The following is a 20,592-nucleotide window of genomic DNA, read 5'->3' on the forward strand; positions in this document are numbered from 1 at the left end:
TCTCTCTCTCTCTCTCTCTCTCTCTCTCTCTCTCTCTCTCTCTCGGTGCCGATCTGTGGACTCAGCCTTTTTCTCGCATGCTGTCTCTCCCATTCCGTCTCCCCGCCTCCCGCGCGCCCCGCCGCGTCACTCACTCCGTCTCTGTGGGTCTCCCCCTGCGCTCTCTCTACCTGCTCTGACCCTGCCTCCTCCCATCTCTGCACCGTGCGCTCCGATCTCCGCCGTCTCTCTCTACCTCCCAGCTGGCCCGTTCCTCTCTGATGTTACCTGTTTGTCTCCCTCCACTCCCTTGGTCCCCTCTCCCCCCTGCCCGCCCCCTGCCTGTAGCCAGACGCACCTTGCTGTACTGCGTGTCCAGGCTCCAAATGTAGGGGCAGGGCCCCAGGCAGAAGTTGGCGTGGTAGCCCTTGGGCTCGTGGATCCACTTCCAGCCCAGATCCTTGCGGAAGTCGATGTAGAGCTGCCGTACGCAGCAGTTCTTTTCGGTGGAGCTGCAGGCGGGAGGGGGGAGCCCGGGTCAGGAGGGGCTGCTGCAAGGGCGGCGGGGCCCCCGGGGGCGGGGGTGGGGGGGCACCCCGGTCGCCCCCAGCACAGTCCCCGTCTCTGTCTCCCTTGCACCGCCTGTGACAATAACAGCAATAACAGTGATAGCAACCATAAGCACTAACACTGATAAAGCACTCTGGCTAGTCAAGCCCTGTGCTAAGGGCATCAGTAAAGCCTATCTCATGCAAGGCTCAGACCGCCTGGAAGAAGCCAAACGACGGTCCACATGCGTTAAGTTCTATGCGTGCACCAAATGTTTGTTGAACCACTACCGTGTGCTTGGCTGGGATCTCCTAGGGACTCGGTACAAACGAAACAGACAGAAATCCCCGACTTCTGGGGCAACATGCTAGAGATTGTCATGTCACTCCTCTGCTCTGAACATGGCTCCAACATCACTCGGGGCAAATGACCAAGTCCTCACCAGGAACCCCAAGATGCTGCCTGGTCGGCTGGTCTCAACTCCCTCCCCACCCTCCCTGCCTCCAGCCCTACTAGCATCCTCCCTGTTCCTCAAACACAGTCCTGTCCCAGGACCTTTGCACTTGCTCTTCTCTCTTCCTGGCTTGCTATTCTCACAGATAGCCACTCTGGCTCGTTTCTTCAGTTCATTTAAACGTCTGCTCAGATGTCCTTTACGCAGGGAGCCTTAACTCCTAGAACACTGGCTGACACAAGCGGGTGCTCAATCCATATCCAAAATGCCAATCCAGATGATCATGAACTCCATTCAGAGTAATCAAGGCATTGCAGTCATGCAAGAAAAGATGACACTGTCTCTATTTGAAGCGGGGCAAATTTTTTAAAACATTTTTTTAGAAGTAATCTCTACACCCGATGTGGGGCTCGAACTCACATCCCTGAGATCAAGAGTTGCATGCTCTACGGACTGAGCCAGCCAGGCGTGCCAAATCGGACAAATCCTAATACCAGTTGAAGCTGGATGAGAATTCATGGGAATTCTTCATTATACTATATCTTGGTTGCTTTTGTCTACATGTCAAATTTTCCATAATAGAAGAAAATTTTAACCAGAACAGGAAAAACAGTCCCCAATATATAGATTGTTTTTTTTTTTTTCCTCTCCTCTTCCTCTGATTTATTTTCCTTCTTAAAACTTATTGCCACATAGGGTGCCTGGCTGGCTCAGTCAGGAGAGCGTGCAACTCTTGATCTCTGGGTTGTGAGTTCAAGCCCCACATCGGGCGTAGAGATAAATGTGTGTGTGTGTGTGTGTGTGTGTGTTAAAATGCATGTTGGAGGGGCACCTGGGTGGCTAAGTTGGTAAGGGGCGCCCTTCGGCTCAGGGCATGATCCCGGAGTCCTGGGATCGAGCCCCACATCAGGCTCCTTCACTGGGAGCCTGCTTCTTCCTCTCCCACTCCCCCTGCTTGTGTTCCCTCTCTCGCTGGCTGTCTCTCTCTGTCAAAGAAATAAATAAAATCTTTAAATAAATAAATAAATAAAAAATAAATAAAATAAAAAGCATGTTGGAGAATAGTGATATATAACACTCTACTGCTCTTGACTCATAATCATCCTCAGAAGCAAAAGCCAGTCCTCCCCAGCCGGGGGCCCAGGCGCCTGCTTGTCTGGAAGGAACTGGGACATTTTCTGTGCGGGCCTCTAGGGCCATGGCTGAGCTGCGCAGGGTGGCTCAGTCGCTTAAGCAACTGCCTTTGGCTCAGGTCATGTTCCCAGGGTCCTGGGATCGAGCCTGCTTCTCCCTCTGCCTGCCTGTTCCCCCTGCTTGTGCTCTCTCTCTCCCTCTCTCTCTGTCAAATAAATAAAATCTTTAAAAAAAATACATATGGTTATGTGTAAGTGTTTCAAACAGAGACTGTCTCTGGAAGGAGACACAGAGACAATAAAACTGGCTGGGTCCTCTTCGGAGAGGGGCAGGGGTCAGAGCCGGAGGGTTTCTGAGTATTCTTTCTAGGTTTGGTAAACGTGCATGTATTTACTTAGTCAAAAATTAATCAACAGAGAATGAATTAATCTCAAAACCCTGTGAGGAAGGCCTTATTATCATTCCCATTTGAAGGGTGACGACACTGAGCCCCAGAGAAGGGAGCGCTGCCTGCTCACGCGTGGTGGGTAAGCCGTGGAGCTTGGGGCCGGCTTCACAGCTAACACTGCGCCACCCGGGAGCCTGGGCACGGCCATGTCAGCCCAAGCCGAGTAGGAAGAGGTGATGATAGAGCAGTTCCCGGGGCAAGACAAGGCCTCTCCAAAAGCCACAGAGCCCTGAGAAGGGAGCCAGGAATCTGAGATCCCTATGAGCTCAGCCTGGTTCCTCCCCAGGCTGGTTGGGCCTCAGTTTCCCCATCTGTCCAAAGACACAGGGAATGTTAGCTCAAATCAAGGTGTTGTTAAGGGCCAAGGAGGCGTCAGGAAGTCCATGTGTGGGTTCAGCGAGGGTCCTGAGCTCCCGAAACCACAGGCACACACGTGTGCATTTAGAGACATTACTTCTGGGGAGATTTCCTGGCTTTCAGCTTCTCCAGGGGGTCCTAAACTCAGAAAAGGGAAAGAACCCCTGTCCAGAATAATCTTTCACTTCTGGTTCAACTCTGACCGGGACTTCTGAGGTCCTAAGATTTGAATAGTCTGTGACTCTTATCACCCACCTGGAACATTCTCCACCTGGGGTCCCCACGGCGGCAGATGCACCACCTGCGAACTTGCGCAAAATGCAAATTCCCCGGCCCCACCCCAGACCTACTGAATCTGAAACTGGGGGTGGGCTTGGGGCTGGGGGGCGGCAGGCCATATTTAACAAGCCTGCAGGTGACTCTGAGGCACCGTGTAACCCATGTGTTCAGTGCAAGTTCGAGGCCTCTGGCAAAGCTTTTAAGTACACTCCATGCTCAACGTGGGGCTTGAACTCACGACCCGGAGATCAAGAGTCACGTGCTCTACTGACTGGGCCAGCCAGCTGGCCCTCTTGTGAAGCTCTTGCTTCGAGGCCCCTCTCGGCCGTCCGGTCAGGGCCTGATAGGTAAAAGAAACCCACTCGAGGCCCCAGGACAGGCCAAAGGGCCTCACATCGTCCTTGGATGCAGGGGGAGCATTCAGGGAGGCTAGCTTCCACAGTCTCACATCACGACCAAGTTCACTGCGTCTTGCCCCCTACCCACTTCGTCTCCCCCACTGGACGATTTCGAAGCACATGCCATCCACCTTGCCATTTCATCCCTAAATATTTCCACACCTCTCTCCAAGCAAATCAGGACTATTTTAAAACAACACCACCATACCACATCAGAAAAATTCACAATGATTCCCTGATATCATCAAATACATAGTCAGAGTTCCCATTTCCTCAACTGTCTCACAAATGTCTTTTCGTTTTTACTCATCTACATCAATAAAGAACCAAATAAGGTCTACACATTGCAATTGGTTGATCTAGCTCTTCAGATTCTTCTAGAAATCCACCCCCCCCCCCCCCCCGCCTTGTGTTTGTTGAAGAAAGTGGGTCAGGTTTCCCACAGTCTAACTGCAGGGGACTGCAAGCACGTGGTGTTGTTTAGCCTGTTCCTCCGTCCCGGGATTTCTGGAAAATTGGTAGCTGGATCTACCATCTTGATCAGCTGCATGTTCAGTTTTTTGGCCCAACTTCCTAAGGGACGCTGTGTCCCTCCCTACGGAGCCTCACGTGGCTGGCTGCCTCCCTTTGTAAGGTAATTAATGCTCTTAGCACTCAAGACCTCCCTTCGTGCATTCATTCAGAGGGTTGCTGGGCTGAGGGCTGGGGCTGGTGCCGAGCTCCGGAGCAGAACGGACTCTCCAGCAGGGGAACGGCCTATAAGAAAGCCCAGGGGTACCATTAAAATATTTAGCAGGGGAGGGACAAGGTCAGGTTATTGTTCTAACTTCGCAACATTTAACTGTGAGTGTCCACATCCTGAGGAATCCAGCTTTTCGACTTTCTTAGATTGCAATACTCCAGGAGCTCCAGGTTCTCACACTCCAGTGGCATTTCCAGCTTGCTGGGATTCCCACATGCCAGCTCTCCGGGATCCTGCCGTTCGTGAGTTCCACTGTTTCAATATTGCATACGAGCATTCCACAATCCCGAGCCCATCGCTCAAGAGGTCCAAGCTGCTACTTCCTAAGATCCCAGGCTTCCAAGCTTCTAGCATTCCAACACTGAGCCCCAACACTCTAGGATCCACTCTGGCTTTCTCCAACCCCAACATTTGTGGATGCTAAGATTTGAACACAGGCTTTCCCCATCCTGAGCCCAATATTCAAGGACTCCAACCTGCCAATGGCAGAGGAATCCAACATGCACCATCTTCCAATTCTGAATTCCCAGATTCTAGGATCCCAATATTCTTTTAGTCCAGGGTTCTCAGATTTCAACCATTCACATGGAATCCTAGTGCCCTAGAATCCCAACCTTCTAGAACCACAACCTACCACCGCTGAACTCCCACAAGCTCCGTGCCCCTCATTCCAACAGTCTGATTCCAACATACCAGCAAGAAAGCAACCTGAGCTCAACATTCTAGAGCTCCCAGGGCACACATCCCAGCATTTTAGCACTCGGACCTCGTCCTCGGAGCCTTCCAGGCTGGAGAAGAGGCCAGTCCACACGTAACACCAGCCAGGTGCCCAAGACATCAAGCCTGGTCAGCAACTGGCCATTACACCCCCAGCCTAGGAGGCCCCAGTCGAAGGCAGAAAGGTCACCTGAAGCAGTAGTTGGTGTCCAGGGCCCGGCGATGCCGGGAGCTGTGCAGGTGCTGGGCCCTCTCCAGTGGGGTGGCCATGAGGAGCAGGAAGGGCCGGTTCATGCCGTGAATGGTGGCCAGGTCACCTCGGCGGCTGGAACTGAACCCTGCTTTGGTTTGGAGTTGTGGGGGGTGGGGGAGACAGAGACACACACTCTCAGATGGATGAACGGGGGCGGGGCAGGGGGAGGAAGACATGCACGCAGGCACGCACACACGCGCACTGGCATGGGGCCGGGCCAGGGAGATGGGCCTCACCGTTGATATCCACTTGCAGTGTATTATCTTTGCTGTCACAGGAACAGTGGGCACTGAGGCGAAAGCCCTCTACTTCCCCTGTGGGAGTGGGTAGAAGGAAGCCAGTGTGAGGTGTGGCTCAACCCAACACTGTAGGGGGTGGGGAGCAACCCTGGGGTGGGGGGCTCCTGCCTGCCTCCCTCTTCCCCTGCCTGCCCTCTCCCTGCACCCTCTTGCTTCCCCCTCCTCCTCTTTCAGGTCTCAGCTCAGAGGTCACCTCCTCCAAGAGGCCCTCCAGGACACAGGCCCCTCCCCCACAGTGACATCATTTTATTTTCTCCATAGTATTTACCCTCTCTGACATTTGTATTTGGCTATTTATTTCCCTCATTGTTTCCTCAGTGGAAAGCAGGATACATGGGGGCAGGGATTCCTGTTCTCTTGTTCCCCGCTGGGCCTAGCCCACAGTCATAAAAACAAACATCTACTGAGTAGCCCTGTTCTTAACACTCTGTGAGCATTATCTCCTTCAATCCTCACCAAAGCTCCCCATTTTGCAGACATGGAAGCCAAGGCCCACAGAGGGGAGAGGACTTGCCCCAAGTGGGAAAAGGTAGGGCCGGGATGCAAACCCACAGGGCAGCTGGGGGAGGTTTCTTGAATAAATGGCTGATTTTCTAAGCTCCTACTAGGTGCTGGGCCCTGTGCTGGGTGCTCTGGGCTCAGCAGTGACCTAGACTGGCCTTTGTCCAGCCGCGCAGGACACTCCTCCCAGCTCCTACCTGCTCCTGAACCCCTATCTCTCAACACCTGGCTGAACCACCACTTATCCTGAAAGTCTCAACACTTCCTTCCCCCAGGAAGCCCTCCCAGACCCACAGACTGGGCCAGGTGCCCGCTTCCGGCTCCCGTGGCGCTCAGCACCTCCCCGCCCCAACACTGCTCCTTCAGGTCATCACTGCTGCCTCGGGCTTTGGCAAGACTTTCTAGGTGTCTGGAAGTGACAGTGGGCCCCTGGAGAGCAGGATCTAGAAGTGGTCTTAGTTGCCACTGCGTCCCCAGCATCAAGAGATTAGGAAAGGGGATGTGGGCGCTATGGACTACGACGGGAAGGACAGACACAGTCCTCTTACAGACAGATCGGATGTCTCACGTTCTCCCTGGACTCAGGGTCTGCCTCGAACAGCTCTTGCCCGTCCCTCCTTCCTGGGCTGATCCCACTCATCCCTCAAATATCACCTCCGATGGTGCCTCCTCCAGGAAGCCCTCCCTGACCCAAGGCTGGGTCAGGAATCTCCTCTGGGCTCCCCAACCCAGCCCTACCCAATTTTCAGGTCTTTCCGCACTTCCCCCACCCTAACAATGGACCACGGGCTCTGTGAGGGTAAGGATGGGGCTATTTGGGTCACCGCTGTGTCCCCAGCATCACCCAGCACAGGGCATGTGCTCAGGAAATGGATTAAGTGTTAATCACTCAGGTTTTTGAGGGTCTGGGAGGAAGACCAGTCCTTGGCTCTTTGGCACCAACATGGCGCAGCAGCTGGTAGGCAGGGCAGCCCCAGGACAAACAATGGCTCTATCCCATTACAAAATAGGGGTGGGGCAAAGAAGCGGTCCTCACCTCCATGGCTCAGCCACTGTCGCACGACTCCTGTGACATCGAAGGACAGCCATTCTGGCGTGTCGCTGGGCGCCAGCAGCCGGTTGCTGAGGTAGCGCCAGGAATCGTTGCTATATTTCTGGGGGATGATGAATTTCGGGGAGGGAGACAGTGAGTAGGTGCTGCCCACATCCCCAAATACACTGACTGTACCCCGACTCCTTTGCTCCACCAGAGTCCCTCAGATGGTCCCCTCCCAGACCCACATTGTGGGACCTCGTGGGAACCACCAACCCCAAAGCGGCCCTGGGAGGAGAGGAGAGAGACCCCCGGGCCAGGGGGGATCAAGGCCCCTGGACTGCTCGGCCTCTACCCTGAGCCCCAGGCCTGAGTTTCCTCACTGGTGAAACGCCAGGCCCCTTTCAGCTTGGACAGCCCACCATGCTGAGATCCTCCGCGGACATCTTGAGGTCCACTGAGCATACAATTCGGCAAATTTGATACCCTGACTTCTTAGAGTCTGGAACTTTCTACGGGCTTATGTTAGAAGTCTCTCCCAAACTCCAGTGCTCGGGAGCACCCCAAGAATTCCGCACTCAATAAGCCTGACAAGTCCTAGGACACCGATGTTCTTCACGCCCAGGAGTCTGACACGCCCCAAACCCAGATGCAGCCGTCCTCCCACACCCCTGTGCAGTGATCCTCTGGGGCCGGCAGAACGCTCCAGGCCCCGGCAGCGTAAAGCTGAATTCTCCAGACTCCAAGAAGTTTGACAATAGACCGAATTCCTTTGTTGTAAGAGTCAACCACCCACCATTAAACCTCAATGTTCCCTAGGCCATGGATTCTAGGTCACAGAACCTTCTGGAGACTCCAGCCCTTCTGGAGGCCCCAGTCTTCCTGGAGACTCGAAATCTTCTAGAACAGAGCTATCCAAGGGAACTTTCTCTGACGATGGAAATGTTCTTTATCTGTGGCATCCAAAATAGCAGCCGCTGACCACATGTGACTACGGAGTACTTGAAATATGGCCAGTGAGACTGACAAGCCGAATTTTTTCTTTTATTTAATTTTAAGTCAACATAAATGGCCCTGTGTGGCTAGTGGCTACCCTATTGGACAGCACGGTCCGAGTGCCTCTCACCTTTCAAGATCCCAGCCTTCTGAGTGCTTAATACCCCAGGGTGCTAGGAGTCTGCAAGTTCCCAAGAATCCTACCATGCCACAGCGCGTGCGCCTCCAACCTCTGCAAGTTGTCTCTGTGGACTTGGCAACCACCAGCCGCCCGGGGCGCCCACCTTGGCCCCAGCGCGCATGCGCGGCCCACCCGCCTCCGGGGCTGGGGGCCGCTCCCACCTGGTACAGCTCCACGTGCTGCTCGGCTTTCAACTTGAGCCTCAGCAGGCGCAGCTCCGCCCGGGAGAGCAAGACGGGCTCGGGCACTGCTTCTCGGAGCTCCGATGTGTTGAAGAGCATATAGATGCTGTGTGGGCTTTTCTTGATTTTCTCATAGATTTCTAGGCGGGAGGAGCAGAGAAGAGGGATGTCAGGGGTTTGGCGGGGAGCTGGCTGGCACACCCCAAGTCTTAAAAGCGTGGGCTTCACGGCTGACAACCCTGGGTCAGGACCCGACTGTGACACTCTTTAGCTGTGGGACCTTGGACAAGTGGCTTGCCCTCTCTGGGTTTGTCTCCTCGCCCTGTAAAACGGGGTCTGAACCACCCTTCTCTCCCATCGTCGGTAAAGTGTCCACTCAGTACATGGCAGTAGGGGTGCTGCTGGGCTTGCTCGGGCCCCCTCCCCCCAGCACTTGGAGCCTCGGGTGCAAATTAAATTGCGGTGTAGGATCAAGGGCTGGATCAGACCAGGCTTGTGCTGCCTTTCAACTCTGTGACCTTGGGCAAGTCACATTCCTTCCCAGAGCCTCACTTTCCTGCTGTTGTTTGGGACCCCGCAACCACACCGAGCTCCCTAACTTCCAACCAGGCTCTCCTAACTGAAGCAATGGGTAACTTTGGGCAAGTTGAATTCCACTCTCTGAGCCAGATCCTCATCTACAAAACGAGGACTGACGGCCGGGTTACCGTGTGACGTACGTGAGATGGCGCGGATAAGCGAACAGCGGAGTCCGCACACGGGGAGGTGCGCTCATGGTTGTGTGTGTGTGTGGGGGGGGGGGGGTTAAAGAGCACTATTTGCGAGGTGCTGTTCACAACACTTTAGGACATTTAAACCTCACAATCACTCCATGAGAAAAAGACTATTATACCCATTTTAGAGATGGGGAAACAGGTCATTTGCCCCATGGTGACAGAGGTAGGGAGCTACAGAGTTGGGGTTCAAACTCGAGCAGTCTGGTCCCAAAGACTGTGCTCTTAAACCCTAGGCTATGCTGCCTCCCTGTTATTGTAACATTATTATTATTACTATTATTATTATTAATTGCTTCCTCTCTTCTCTACCTCCCTCAGCTGGTTAGACAGGGCAAAGTTCATTGTAGGTAGGAATGGCTTTGGGCAAGGGAGGGAGAAAGTTAGGTAAGAGTGCTTTCTAGTCCAGGAAAAGTTTGGGATGTGCAGGCAGGCCATGACCTTCTGGATCGACTGGGGCACATGCTTTAGGCTTCTGCAGTGGGGGTGCAGAAATGGTGGAGACAGGATCTGATGAGAAAGGACAGAGGAAGCTCCTTCCATGGGCCCCTGCCCCTACTCTTCCCTACTCTAGCTAGGCCAGCCCATCCCCCACAAAGAAGCCCTATCTTGACTCAGGGGTTACTCAGCAAACCCCAAAGGAAGGGTAGCAGAGGGGCGTTGAGGGGAGTAGGGAGGCAGATAGGGAGGGAGAAGAAATGAGGAGCAGGACTGGTCAGAAGGAGAGATGGAGAGACCGCGGACACAGGGAGACAGGAGGAGCAGGGCGTGGAGAACAGAAAGGGGGAAAGAGGGAGGAGACAGAAACGGGGAGACCCACGCATGGGGGTGCGGAAGAGACGGAAGGCAGAAATGGGGCAGACACACACGAAAGAGAGGCATAGCGCTGGGGGCGAGACGGAGGCCGACTGGGAAGGAGACAGGATGGAAAGTGTCAGTGTTAAAGAAATTTCTACAAGGAAGGTGAAGCGACCACGGGAAAGGTGAGGCTGAGAGGTGGGTGGGGAGGGGCGTCTACCGACTGGAGCTGCAAGCTGAGCGCACGCAAGGCCCGGGGACCCACAGGTGCGCCACCCAAGTCAGAAAGGACAAACAGGGGGCCGCCCCCAAGCCTCCGGGCCCCGCGGGACACCTGGGTCCCCGCGTGGGCGCCGGGGGGGCGGGGCGGGCCCAGCGGCCGCCCCGCCCCGAGCTGGGGTGAAGAGGCCGGGAGGCGCCGCCGCCGCGAGGGCGGGGACCCGACCTGTCCCGTCTGGCCCCAGGCTCCGCGCGCGATCCCCGTCCCCCCGGCACGGGAAGGAAAGGGAAGGGAGGGCGAGGCGGCCGGACGCTGGGGTTTCCCCAGCCTCCCCGAGACGAACTGGGACTCTGGGGTCCAGACTCTGTCAGCTCAGCGGGGTCCTCCTCCCCCCCCTTCCGGGAGGGCAGGCTCCTCCCTCCGCGCGTGGCACCCACGTGGGGCTCCCTCACCCCGACCCAGTCAGTTTTCTCACCCAGATCTTGCAGAGTCGCACCCACCCACCTCTCCCCCTAGGGCTCGACTCCTCACTCAGCCCACTTCCTCCCCTCCTGCGGCGTGGGGGGCTCGCTGCTCCCAGCATGGCACTGTTTATGGCGCCCTCCGCCCTCTACGTTCCCCCCTTTCTCATGCTTGTCTCCCCTCTCTCTAAATCCCTTCCCACCACCCAGTATTCTAGGTGTCTTGGGGGCTCGCTTCCCCCGCTGGGCTTGCTCCTCTCACGTCCCTATGCCAAATACTCGGGGCACCTCGCGCGCATCCCCGGCGCCCCCCTGGGGTCTCCGCTGCTCTCCCTCTCCGGCCTACCCCACCCCACGAACTCGGGTCCGCTTCTTCCCCGCATTTATCAGCCCACTCGCCGCCTCTCGGTGGGCCCTCCCCCAATCCCGCGTGTTCTTCGCGCACGCGGCAAGCGGGTCCATTCTCCACTTTCCCAGCACCTCCGGGGTTCGCTTCACCTAGTTTTTCTGTCCTTGAATTTTCTCGCGTCGTGAACCCTGAGCTCTGGGTCAGCTTTCCCCACTGCCTCTCCTTCCTCAAATGCCGGGGTCTTCGCTTCTCCCAAAGCGGGCTCCCTCTCTGCAGCCCTCACGCCACGACCCCCCACGCTCTAGTGCCGGGTAGAGAAGGAAGTCTTTCTACCCCTCCACCCGCCCCCCCCCCAATCGCTTCTCTTCCTCTAGGGGACTGCCCCCACGATCCCGCATGTTCCCATGGCCCTCTTCTAGAAGCGGTCCACTTCGCTCACTATCCCCTCCTCTTCAAGGCCAGATACCTGGGGGGTAGGGAGCTCAGTCCTATCGTCTTTGAGACCCCCCTCCCGCGTTCCCGGCAACCCCGGGGGTCCTCTTCCTCTAGCCGGTTTCCTCTGCCAGTAATTTCCTCCCCGTGACCCCTGCACTCCGGCGCCCCCTGGGGGCTCCCCTCCAGGGTCCCCAGCCCCTCTGAGCTCACTGTTGGTGTTTTCCACCATTAGCACGCGGGTGACCTCCTTGGCGTAGTAGTCCGCCTCAGGCTCGGGCTCCGGCTCGGCGCTCTCCCCCGCCACCCGGTCGCGGGTACTGTTGTAAAGGGCCAGCACAGCCTCGGGCAGCGGGCCGGGCGGCACCTCCCCCTGGCTCGGGGGGCTGGCGAGCCGCAGCTTGGACAGGATCTGGCCGCGGATGGCCTCGATGCGCTTCCGCTTCACCAGTTCCATGTCGATGGTCTTGCAGGTGGACAGTCCGGCGGCCGGCCGGCCAGGCGTCAGCACTAGTAGCCACAGCAGCGGCAGCAGCAGCGGCAGCAGCCGCAGCCCGGAGGGCGGCATGGGGGAGGCGGCGCCCCCGGCACTGCCGAGAGCGCGAGCCGGGCTGGGGTGGGAAAAGGGAGGCCCCGCCCCTACAGGGGCTGGGGGTCTCCCGAAGAAAGGTAGGAGGGTCGGGGTGGGGGTGGGGGAGTTGATGCCCTCAGGGAGAACCGAGCGGAGGTGGAGGGAGGCTCTGATGGGTGGTTTCTCGGTATCCCAAGGAAAAAACCGAGATGGGCGAGATCTGGTACCAGAGGTGGGTGGTCTTGAGTAGGGGAGTTGAGGCAGGTCTGAGAGAGATCCCGTCTCCCGGATCCCGGAGAAGGGTCCTTGGATGCGCAGGGGCTCAGGAGAGAGGCTGGGGGTGAGGGAGCGGCGTGCAGGGGGGTGCGCCCGAGGTCTGGGGTCAAGTCTTCGCGGGAGTCCGGGTTGGCGGCTCCTGAGGGCTGGTCCGGAATGGGGGCGCCTGGGGGACGCCGTGGAGGGGGCAGGGAGGGAGCAAGCGTCCGAGGCGGTGGTGGGCCGGTCTGGGGTCCCCGAGTCCTGCCTCCTGGCAGGGCAGCGCCGCGCCAATCGGTCCCCGCGCCTCCGGCTCCCAGCGGCAGCGGAAAAGTCTCAAAACTTTTTTTCCTCTTCTCCCAACCAGCTCGTCCCTCCTCCCGCTCCTCCTCCCCCTCCTCCCCGCAGTGGCGGCGGCGGCGGCGGGGGCGGCGGCGGCTCGTCTCAGACTCTGGGGCCTCGGGCTGCTCCTCCGCGACTCCTTCCTCCGCTCCCGGCCGAGGCCGGCCCGCGGGCGGCTCCGAGCCGGGGGGTGCCCCGGAGGGGGCGTCCCCCCTGCCCCCGGCCGGGGGCCTCGCTGTCTGGCGGATCCGCGGCGGGAGGAGGGGGTGGGACGGCCCGGGGCGCGAAGGGCGGCGGCGGCAGCAGCGGCGGGGACCGGCTGGGGCGGCGGGGGGTTTTGAAGCCGCCCCGGCCCCACCCAGGAAGCGCGCGGGGCGGGGGCGGCCCCCAGGGGGAGGACATGGGGGGGCCGGGCCACCGTCCTCATCTCGCGTGGGCGGGCTCCGAGGGGGGTCCCTTAAGCCCCGGGGGGAGGGGGCGGGCACCCCGGCTCCGCCCCGCGAACGGGGTGCTGCCTCCTGGCGGCTGAGTGCGACCAAAGCGGGCAAACGGGTTTCGTGTGGCTCTGAGGGCTGCTGGGGGTCACGGCGAGAATGAAGACCTGGCGGGGAGGGCTCACTCAGAGGCTGGGAACACCGGGTACGGGGGCGGGGGGGGGGGATCGGAGAGCAGGGACTCCAGCGGACAGAGAGTGGGAGGCTGGGGAAGAGGGTCAGCCAGAAGACGGGGGTCCCACTGGGGAGAGGGGCAGAGAGAAAGGAGAAGGCCCAAGGAGAGGGGGTCCTAAGAGGGGCACCCAGAGCGGGAAGGGGGACAGAGGATGGGGGATGCGGGTGTGTCAGAAGGTGTGGGCCTGAAGGAGGGTGTCAGTGGGAGGATAGGGCACAAGACATCTGACCAAGGAAGGAAGTCAGGAAGGCACCCACGCCTGTAAGAACTGCTCTCCTTTATTGAGCACTTCCATGGGCAAAGCAGCCTCATCTCACCCAGCACCCCGTGGCCCCACATGCTTATTGCCCCCATTTTACAGATGGGGGAACTGGACCTGAGGGGGCAGCCACGGGGCTTGAGGTGCTAGCCAGGACAGAAGCCATGCCCCTGGTTGGCCGGGGTCAGATCCAGCAGTGTCCAGAGCCCACGCTTCTGACCCCTGGGCCATCCCGGCCCACGACGGGTGGGCAGGGCTCTGGACAAGGGTCTGCCCGGGAGGCCGGTCAGCACTCCACGCCATAGCGGTCGAAGTGGCGCAGCAGCAGCCCCAGCTCCAGGTGCACGGTGCCGCCGGCAGCCGTGTGCAGGCGATAGCGGTCGGCCCCGCTGTAGATGGCATCCCCGTGCAGCAGCTGAGGGCCGCCACCCACGAAGGCCCGCGCCAGCTGCTCCCGCCAGCTGCCTAGAGGCCGCCACGTGGGGCAGTCCAGCTGGTGGGTGCCCGGACTGCTGGGCACGTGGCAAAAGCCGTAGCCTGCAAGCTGACAGCGGCCGAAGCTGTCCTGCGACCACACCTGGAGATGGAGCCGGGGCCAGCCTGCAGGATGGGAGGGAAGGAGGAAGGAAAGGAGCGATGGTGTGGCCTCCCCAGCCTGGATCCCCACCTCCTTGACCTCCACAGGCCCAGTCCCCTCCCTGCTGGGTGTCTGCCCCAGCCTTCTCTCTGGACACCCATTCACAAAGGCAGGCAAAGGGATCTTTCTGAATCTGTGTTCTTCCCCTACTGAAAACCATTCCATGGCTCCCCAGTGCCCTCAGTGTCAGTCCAACCTCAACATTCTGGATCTGGCCTCAGCTGACATCCCTTTCTGTGGCCGCCTCTTCCGTGTCCCCAGATCAGTGCAGTACAGTCCCCAGGTGAGTGCTTTGAGCCTAGGCCTGGACACTTCCTTCTTTCCTCACCATGGCCCACTCTGTGTGCTCTGGGCCCAGGGCCTTCCTTCCTGCACATTCCAACTAGCAGCTGGAAGCATCTTTCTCCCATTTCCATTGGTTTCTTAACGTCCTTAGAACACAGTTCAGCTCCCCAACCTGGTAGGCAAAGCTCTTGGAGATCTGGCCCCATTTCACCCTCCTTTCTGTGCCCCGCTGTGCTAGGCCCTATTCTAGAAGCTGGGGACACAGTGGTGAACAGAGCAGACAAAAATTCCTGACATCCTAGACAACGAATGTAGTAAATAAGCAAATTATAGGGTATGTCAGATGGTGATCACCGCTCTGGAGAAAAATAAAGCTGGGGATGGTGGGGGTGGGGATGCAGTTTTAGAAAGTGGGTGAGCAAGGGAAGCTTCCCTGAGAAGGTGACATGTGAGCCAATGCTTAAAGGAGGGAAGGGAGCGGGCCATGCAGATGTACATCTAGGGAAGAACGCCCCAGGAGAGGGAACGGCCAGTGCAAAGGCCCTGAGGTGGGGAGCTGCCTGGTGGCACCAGTGTGGCTGGAGCAGACTGAGAGAGGGAGAGGGAGAGGAGGGGACAGACCAGATTGTGCAGGGCCTTAACGAACCACGATAAGGCTTTGAATTTTACCCTGAGTAAGACGGGGACCATGGAGAAGGAATGGGACCCAACTTGGGTGTTCACAGGGGCACAGATTCTGGGGGCAGGGTGGGAACACAGAGAAGAGGTTATTGTAATTGTCCAGGTGAGAGGTGAAGGTGGGCAGACCAGGGTGCCCAGGGAGAGAAGTGGGGGGATTTAGGATACATTTCAAAGATACAGCCCAAGGGATTTCCTGATGGGCAGAATGGGGGCTGAGGAAAGAGGAGGCAAGGATGGGTGGGACCCACACTGGAGGACGAGGGGTCTGCAGGGCTGAAGGATGGCTCCCTGCCTCAGACTCTGGTCTGTCACCCACAGGCAGCCAGAAGGATCTTTTAAAATTGAAATCTGACTTGTCAGTCACCTGTTGTGGCTCCCGGTGCCTTCAGGAGATGGCCTCAGGGCCGTGGCCTGTCCCCTGTCCCCTGCCAGCTCACCCCTAGCTCTCCTCTTATTCACCCTCAATCCTCCCAATGCCCCTGGCTCACTTTCCTCTTTAGGCCTTTCACACACAGCTCTCTGCCTAGAACCCGCTTCCATCTTTCGGGCTTCTCAGCTCCTACTAGCCTTTCATGGCAAAGCTCAAACATCCCCTCCTCCAGAAAGCTCTCCCTGAACTCCTTGGCAGTCAGGCATCTCCTCTGGGCTCCCCTACCCTCTAGGATTCCCCCATCCCAGACCTGCCCCCTCTGGGCTACCCTGTCTGGGGACAGCTCTGTCTCTCTCTCCCAAGGGGATGGTGAACCCCGTGAGGACAGGGCTTGGGGGGGGTGTGCCGTCTCAATCACCAACATTTCCCTGGCATCACCCAACACAGGTGGGGCACAGGGCAGACTCTCAGTAAATATTATTTATATTGTTGAAATACATGGCATGTTTACCTAGGCTATTTCCTAGAATCCACTCCTCTCCAGTGATCTCAATTTTCCACGAGAAAAGGTTTTCTGATACCCTTCCTCCCCCGGACACTCGTTTCCCCTGTGAGCAGCTGAGCCAAGAGACTGCAGAACAGAAGGGCTACCAGCCCTGCCTCCCTCTCATAACCCCCTCCCAGCTTCCTCCTGACTGAAGACTCTGTTTATCTCTTTGAAAGCCACCTCCCTTCTCTCCCTGTCCCCACCTTCCCCTCTCCCCCTGCAGCCCTGGCTCCTGGCCTAGTCCTACACACTCTAGAGGCAGCCTGCAGAGGCCATCAGCTCTGCCTCTCCGGAGCCAGGCCTGGCTAGGAAAGGGACCCAAAGGGCCTAGGGAACAGGGATGGGACTTGGTGTTCCCACGCCCAGCTAGCCCCCCTCCCCCTCAGCCAGGCCCAGGGCTTATGCCGGGAACCCACCTTGGAGGCCTTTGGTGGCGAAGTGCAGGTCGATGGGGTGGGACCAGTAGGCCATGTCCCCTACTTGGGGGGTGTCCACCTGTGTTTGGCCCTCCCGCACACCTGACAGGAGCTTCCATGCTGCCCCTGCAGGGAGGGGTGGGAAGCAGACATCAGGAAGGCGAGGCCATTGGGGCTGAAGGACCCTGTTTCTCCCTGGCAGTGGGGGTCAGGGGTTACAAAGTGTGGACTCAAGAGCCTGGGTTCAGATCCTGGTACTACTTCGTCCTGCCTGTGCAACCTCGGGCGAGTTACCTGTCTCTGCCTTGGTCTCCCCTTCTGTAAAATGGGTGTCATAAGAAACACATCCCTCATAGTTTTGTGAAAAGATTCAACGAGCCAATACACAGAAAGCCCTTAGAACAGTCTCTCGGGCACAGTGAGCGCCGGGTAAGTGCTAGATAGCATTTTATTACTCTTCTCACCCCACATTAGAGGCCTCGTCCAAGGACTAAATGGGGCTGAGGGTGTCCTTCAAGAGCTCCAGCACATGGTGAAAGGTGCACAATAATAGCAATTGTCCCGAGGCTGATAATAATAGCGAAAGAAAGCCAGACGCTGTGCTAAGCACTTTAGCCACAAATTCATTTAATCTGCCCTCTGGGGCTTTGAATCCCCACCCCACCCCCACTTTAGACTCCCCTTGGGAGACCACAAGGCCCTGCATGGCCTGGTCTGTGCCCCCTTCCTGAACTCACCTCCCATCACTCTCCCCATCCCTCACCACCCTCTAGCTTCTCTGGCCTGATTTCTGTTCCCCTCCTCAGGGCCTTTGCACTGGCTTTGGCCTCTGTCCAGAAAGCTCTGCTCTTGAATGTACCCATGCCTGGTTTTTCCTCATCCTTCAGGGATCGGCTCAAGTGTGCCACCTCTCACAGAGGGTCCTCCCTCACCCTCCTATCTGAACGCTAGTCCCTGTCACGTCATCTCCTCTCACTGCTTCCCGTAGCGACCACTATCAGTAATCCCTGTGCTCATGTCCTCACCTGCTTTTTAAAATTTCTCTCTCCTCTACTTGGGAGCCCCAGGAGAGCATGCCTCTTGCACACTGCTAGGTCCCCAGGACCTCAAACTCTGATCTTGGTACACAGAAGGTGCTCAATAAATGTTTATTGGGCAAATAAGTGCTCCTAGGAGGTGGGTGCCAATATAATCCCCATTTTACAGGTAAAGAAACAGCCTCTGAGAAGGAAAATCACTTGGCCATTTATTCCATGAACGCTTACTCACGGTGGTCCATGCTGGGCACAGCAGGAACGTGGTTGACCACGGTGCCACGGTGGCGCTGGACTCAAACTGTGCTCTCTCTGACTGCAGGACCCAAGCCCTTGATCTGGCTGCCCATGAGCTGGATTAACTGTCCCCCCACCAAGAGCCCCCTGAGATAATAAAAATCACATCGGTTATCGCTCCCTTCTGGGCCAGGTGAGGAAAGTACCAGGCCTTGAGTCAGGCTCTAGACATACAAGATGTCCCAAGGCCCCTCTGAAAGACAAATGTTCCCACTTTACAGATGAGGAAAAACAAGACTCCAAGAGGCAGCAGCACCTGGCCAGGGTCACAGAGCAGGTGAGTGGCGAGGTCAGACTGGAAACTAAGTCTGACTCCAGACCTGCCTCTTATCTGCTCAGCTACAGGACCGCCCCCTCCTTTCCCCGGGAATCTCAGCCACCATTCTACCTACAGCGAAATCGCAAAGGACCCAGGACCTCCAGAGGTGACGATGGCAAGAGCCACTCATTTCGTAAGCGTTTATTCTATGCGGGGCAGCACATCCAAGACTTTACTAACAGAACCGCATCCAGTTTTTACACAAGCTAAGCAAACACTTAATGGGATAGGCCCTTTTCTCAGTGCTCTTGATACCCATTTGGTCCTCAAGAGAACCCCATGAAGTAAGCACCGTTATTATTCCCATTGTATAGACAGGGAAATCAAGGCAAAGACAAGGGCCCAAGGCCACATAATTAATATGCAGTTTTGAACTCAGGCAGTTTGCTCTTAACCTCAACACTCTGCTCTCTCTTAGCTGCTGTTAGCTTCATTTTTAGACAAGGAAACACAGAGGTCAAGTCCAAAGGCCACCAATCAGTAGGTAAGGGAGTTGGTATTTGAGCCCAGATCTGGTGGCCTACAGCCCTACCCATTACACTGGATGTTATGCTGCCTCTGAAGGGGAGGCATGAAAACTGGGGCTTCCGCAGTCCCTCCTGGGCCTGTGTGGATGAGCATGGATGACTGAGAAGGAAAATCGGAAGGGGTTCCTACATTCCCACAGGGAATTATGAATACAGGAGGGTGAGGTTGGTATTTGAGCCCAGATCTGGTGGCCTACAGCCCTACCCATTACACTGGATGTTATGCTGCCTCTGAAGGGGAGGCATGAAAACTGGGGCTTCCGCAGTCCCTCCTGGGCCTGTGTGGATGAGCATGGATGACTGAGAAGGAAAATCGGAAGGGGTTCCTACATTCCCACAGGGAATTATGAATACAGGAGGGTGAAAACCCATTTTACAGGAAGAACTCAATAAAGCAAAGAATGAAGATGGGGGAGGGACCCAGGGCACCCCTAAGTCCAGTGGGGTTAGGCTGGCTAGTGTTTTGAGGACTGGGAGAGTGTGTGTGTGTGTGTGTGTGTGTGTGTGTGTGGCAGGGGGTGTCTAGTCCCATATCTTTGGGGGCTGTGTGTTCAGAGAGGGGGAGTCAGAGCCTCCAGAGCGATGGGATGGGAAGAACAACGTGAGAGTCACATTGTCAGAGTATGGTCATGGCTAGGAGTCCCGGGAGCCAATGGAAGATGAAGATCAGGGACTAGGCCAGGGGGTGAAGGAAGGAGGGTAGAAACTCTGGGTTGGGGGTATGGGTGGGGAAATGAACCGGGCCAGGGAATACCTGTGTGGACGCCCCACTTGCAGAAGAGGCTACTTTCCGAGAAACCGGTGGCCCCCATGATCTGCCCGATCACGTGCACCTCAGCCATGGCCCTGAGGGAAAAATGTAATCACAGCCCTGTGAAGTCAGTGTACTGTTATCTCCAACTTGACAGATGGGGAAACTGAGGCCTACCAAGTAAGGGGTGGTACTAGCATTCTCAGCTAGTTTCGTCAAACTACTGAGGCTGCAGTCTTAACCACGATCCTGACCGCCTCTCCAGGAGAGCCCCGGAAAAATGAAGGGGGTGGGGTGAGAGCTGGGTGAGGAGCTGGCGTCTAACTACCCGCCTCTAAAATAACTTCTGACTTTCAGCGCGGCGGAAAACCCCGCCCCAAGGGCCTGTGGCCCCACCCACAGACACAAAGCCCCGCCTCGTCGCGTCCGATCGCCGAGTGCCAAGAAGCGCATGCGCCTTAAGTGCAGGGCCGCCTTAGCCCCGCCTCTAAGCCCGCGCATGCGTTGTTCCTACCTCAGCGCACCTAACGGTTAGGTGGGGCGAAGAGGCAGAGGATATCGCAGTTCATGGGCCTGACCTGTCCCTCTCTCCGCGGACGCCGACTTCCTAGGCTTGCCTCGCGCCTCTCCCAGGATCCTCCTGGCAGCGAGAGACCTGAGGCGCGGATCCCTCCGAGGCTGCGCCCGCCTTCGGGCTCCCTGGTTGTTGCTGGGGCAACAGCAGCCTCCTCCTCTAGTCTGGCGCCCGCCCCTGCGGGCCGCTAATTGGCCCTAGCAGCCTTCGGGGGCGGAGCTAAAATGTGATGGACGTTTTCTCTCCCCTCTCACTCCATTTTGGGAAAAGCGCCTCTCCAAACACTACTCGTGGTTCCGCCATTTGGGGCGTGGTCGGGCCTCTACCATCTTGAGTGTGGCTGAGGAAGTTTGTGCGCCTACTGCTGCCCCAGGATAATTTCCTCACAAAATAAGTGAAGCCCTCGACGCTGCGAGCTTCCCGAAATTCTCTCCCAGCCCAGACCATAAATCAGAAATTTGAGCCAGGAGCAGCGGGCAAGCTCCCTGTGGTCATTGCGTGCATCCCAACGTCTTATCATGAA

At 57.3% G+C, this 20,592-nt stretch overlaps 2 protein-coding genes across 5 annotated transcripts in view; both read right to left on the reverse strand.

The window, feature by feature from the left end:
- The window catches only part of TGFB1 (transforming growth factor beta 1), a 13,394-nt gene extending 1,274 nt beyond the window's left edge, over nucleotides 1-12,120 (reverse strand). Inside the window, exons 1-6 of one of the 2 annotated variants that reach the window (XM_040634019.1) lie at nucleotides 11,749-12,120; nucleotides 8,482-8,642; nucleotides 7,147-7,264; nucleotides 5,547-5,624; nucleotides 5,248-5,395; nucleotides 338-491 (exon numbers count right to left, since the gene is read on the reverse strand). In XM_040634019.1, coding sequence (XP_040489953.1) covers nucleotides 338-491; nucleotides 5,248-5,395; nucleotides 5,547-5,624; nucleotides 7,147-7,264; nucleotides 8,482-8,642; nucleotides 11,749-12,103 — 1,014 coding nt within the window. In that variant the 5' untranslated portion in view covers nucleotides 12,104-12,120. Of the gene's footprint in view, nucleotides 1-337; nucleotides 492-5,247; nucleotides 5,399-5,546; nucleotides 5,625-7,146; nucleotides 7,265-8,481; nucleotides 8,643-11,748 lie in introns of both variants that reach the window. The other variant, XM_040634018.1, reaches the window with a different exon arrangement.
- Nucleotides 12,121-13,634: 1,514 nt separating this feature from the next.
- B9D2 (B9 domain containing 2) lies at nucleotides 13,635-20,264 on the reverse strand. 3 transcript variants are annotated; one of them, XM_040634021.1, is made up of 4 exons: nucleotides 20,074-20,264; nucleotides 19,499-19,590; nucleotides 16,568-16,693; nucleotides 13,635-14,231 (listed from the first exon to the last, which is right to left on the reverse strand). In XM_040634021.1, exons 2-4 carry the CDS (start codon nucleotides 19,584-19,586, stop codon nucleotides 13,918-13,920), a joined length of 528 nt encoding a protein of 175 aa, XP_040489955.1. In that variant the 5' UTR covers nucleotides 19,587-19,590; nucleotides 20,074-20,264; the 3' UTR covers nucleotides 13,635-13,917. The 3 variants fall into 3 exon arrangements, with proteins under 3 accessions (XP_040489955.1, XP_040489956.1, XP_040489954.1); XM_040634022.1 differs by having other exon boundaries at nucleotides 20,020-20,264; XM_040634020.1 differs by having other exon boundaries at nucleotides 20,010-20,264.
- Between the last annotated feature and the right edge of the window lie 328 nt (nucleotides 20,265-20,592).

The sequence above is a fragment of the Ursus maritimus genome, unplaced genomic scaffold, assembly GCF_017311325.1.
Source record: "Ursus maritimus isolate PB19 unplaced genomic scaffold, ASM1731132v1 scaffold_19, whole genome shotgun sequence".
In the NCBI taxonomy this organism is placed as follows: Eukaryota; Metazoa; Chordata; class Mammalia; order Carnivora; family Ursidae; genus Ursus; species Ursus maritimus.

What these genes read in the sequence shown, in the direction of transcription:
- B9D2 (XM_040634021.1), bottom strand. Translation starts at nt 19,586, where the DNA reads ATGGCTGAGGTGCACGTGATCGGGCAGATCATGGGGGCCACCGGTTTC. An exon ending in CAAGTGGGGCGTCCACACAG is followed by an intron (nt 16,694 to 19,498) that starts GTATTCCCTGGC and finishes CCCTCCCTGCAG; the next exon opens with GGGCAGCATGGAAGCTCCTG. An exon ending in CGCCACCAAAGGCCTCCAAG is followed by an intron (nt 14,232 to 16,567) that starts GTGGGTTCCCGG and finishes CCCATCCTGCAG; the next exon opens with GCTGGCCCCGGCTCCATCTC.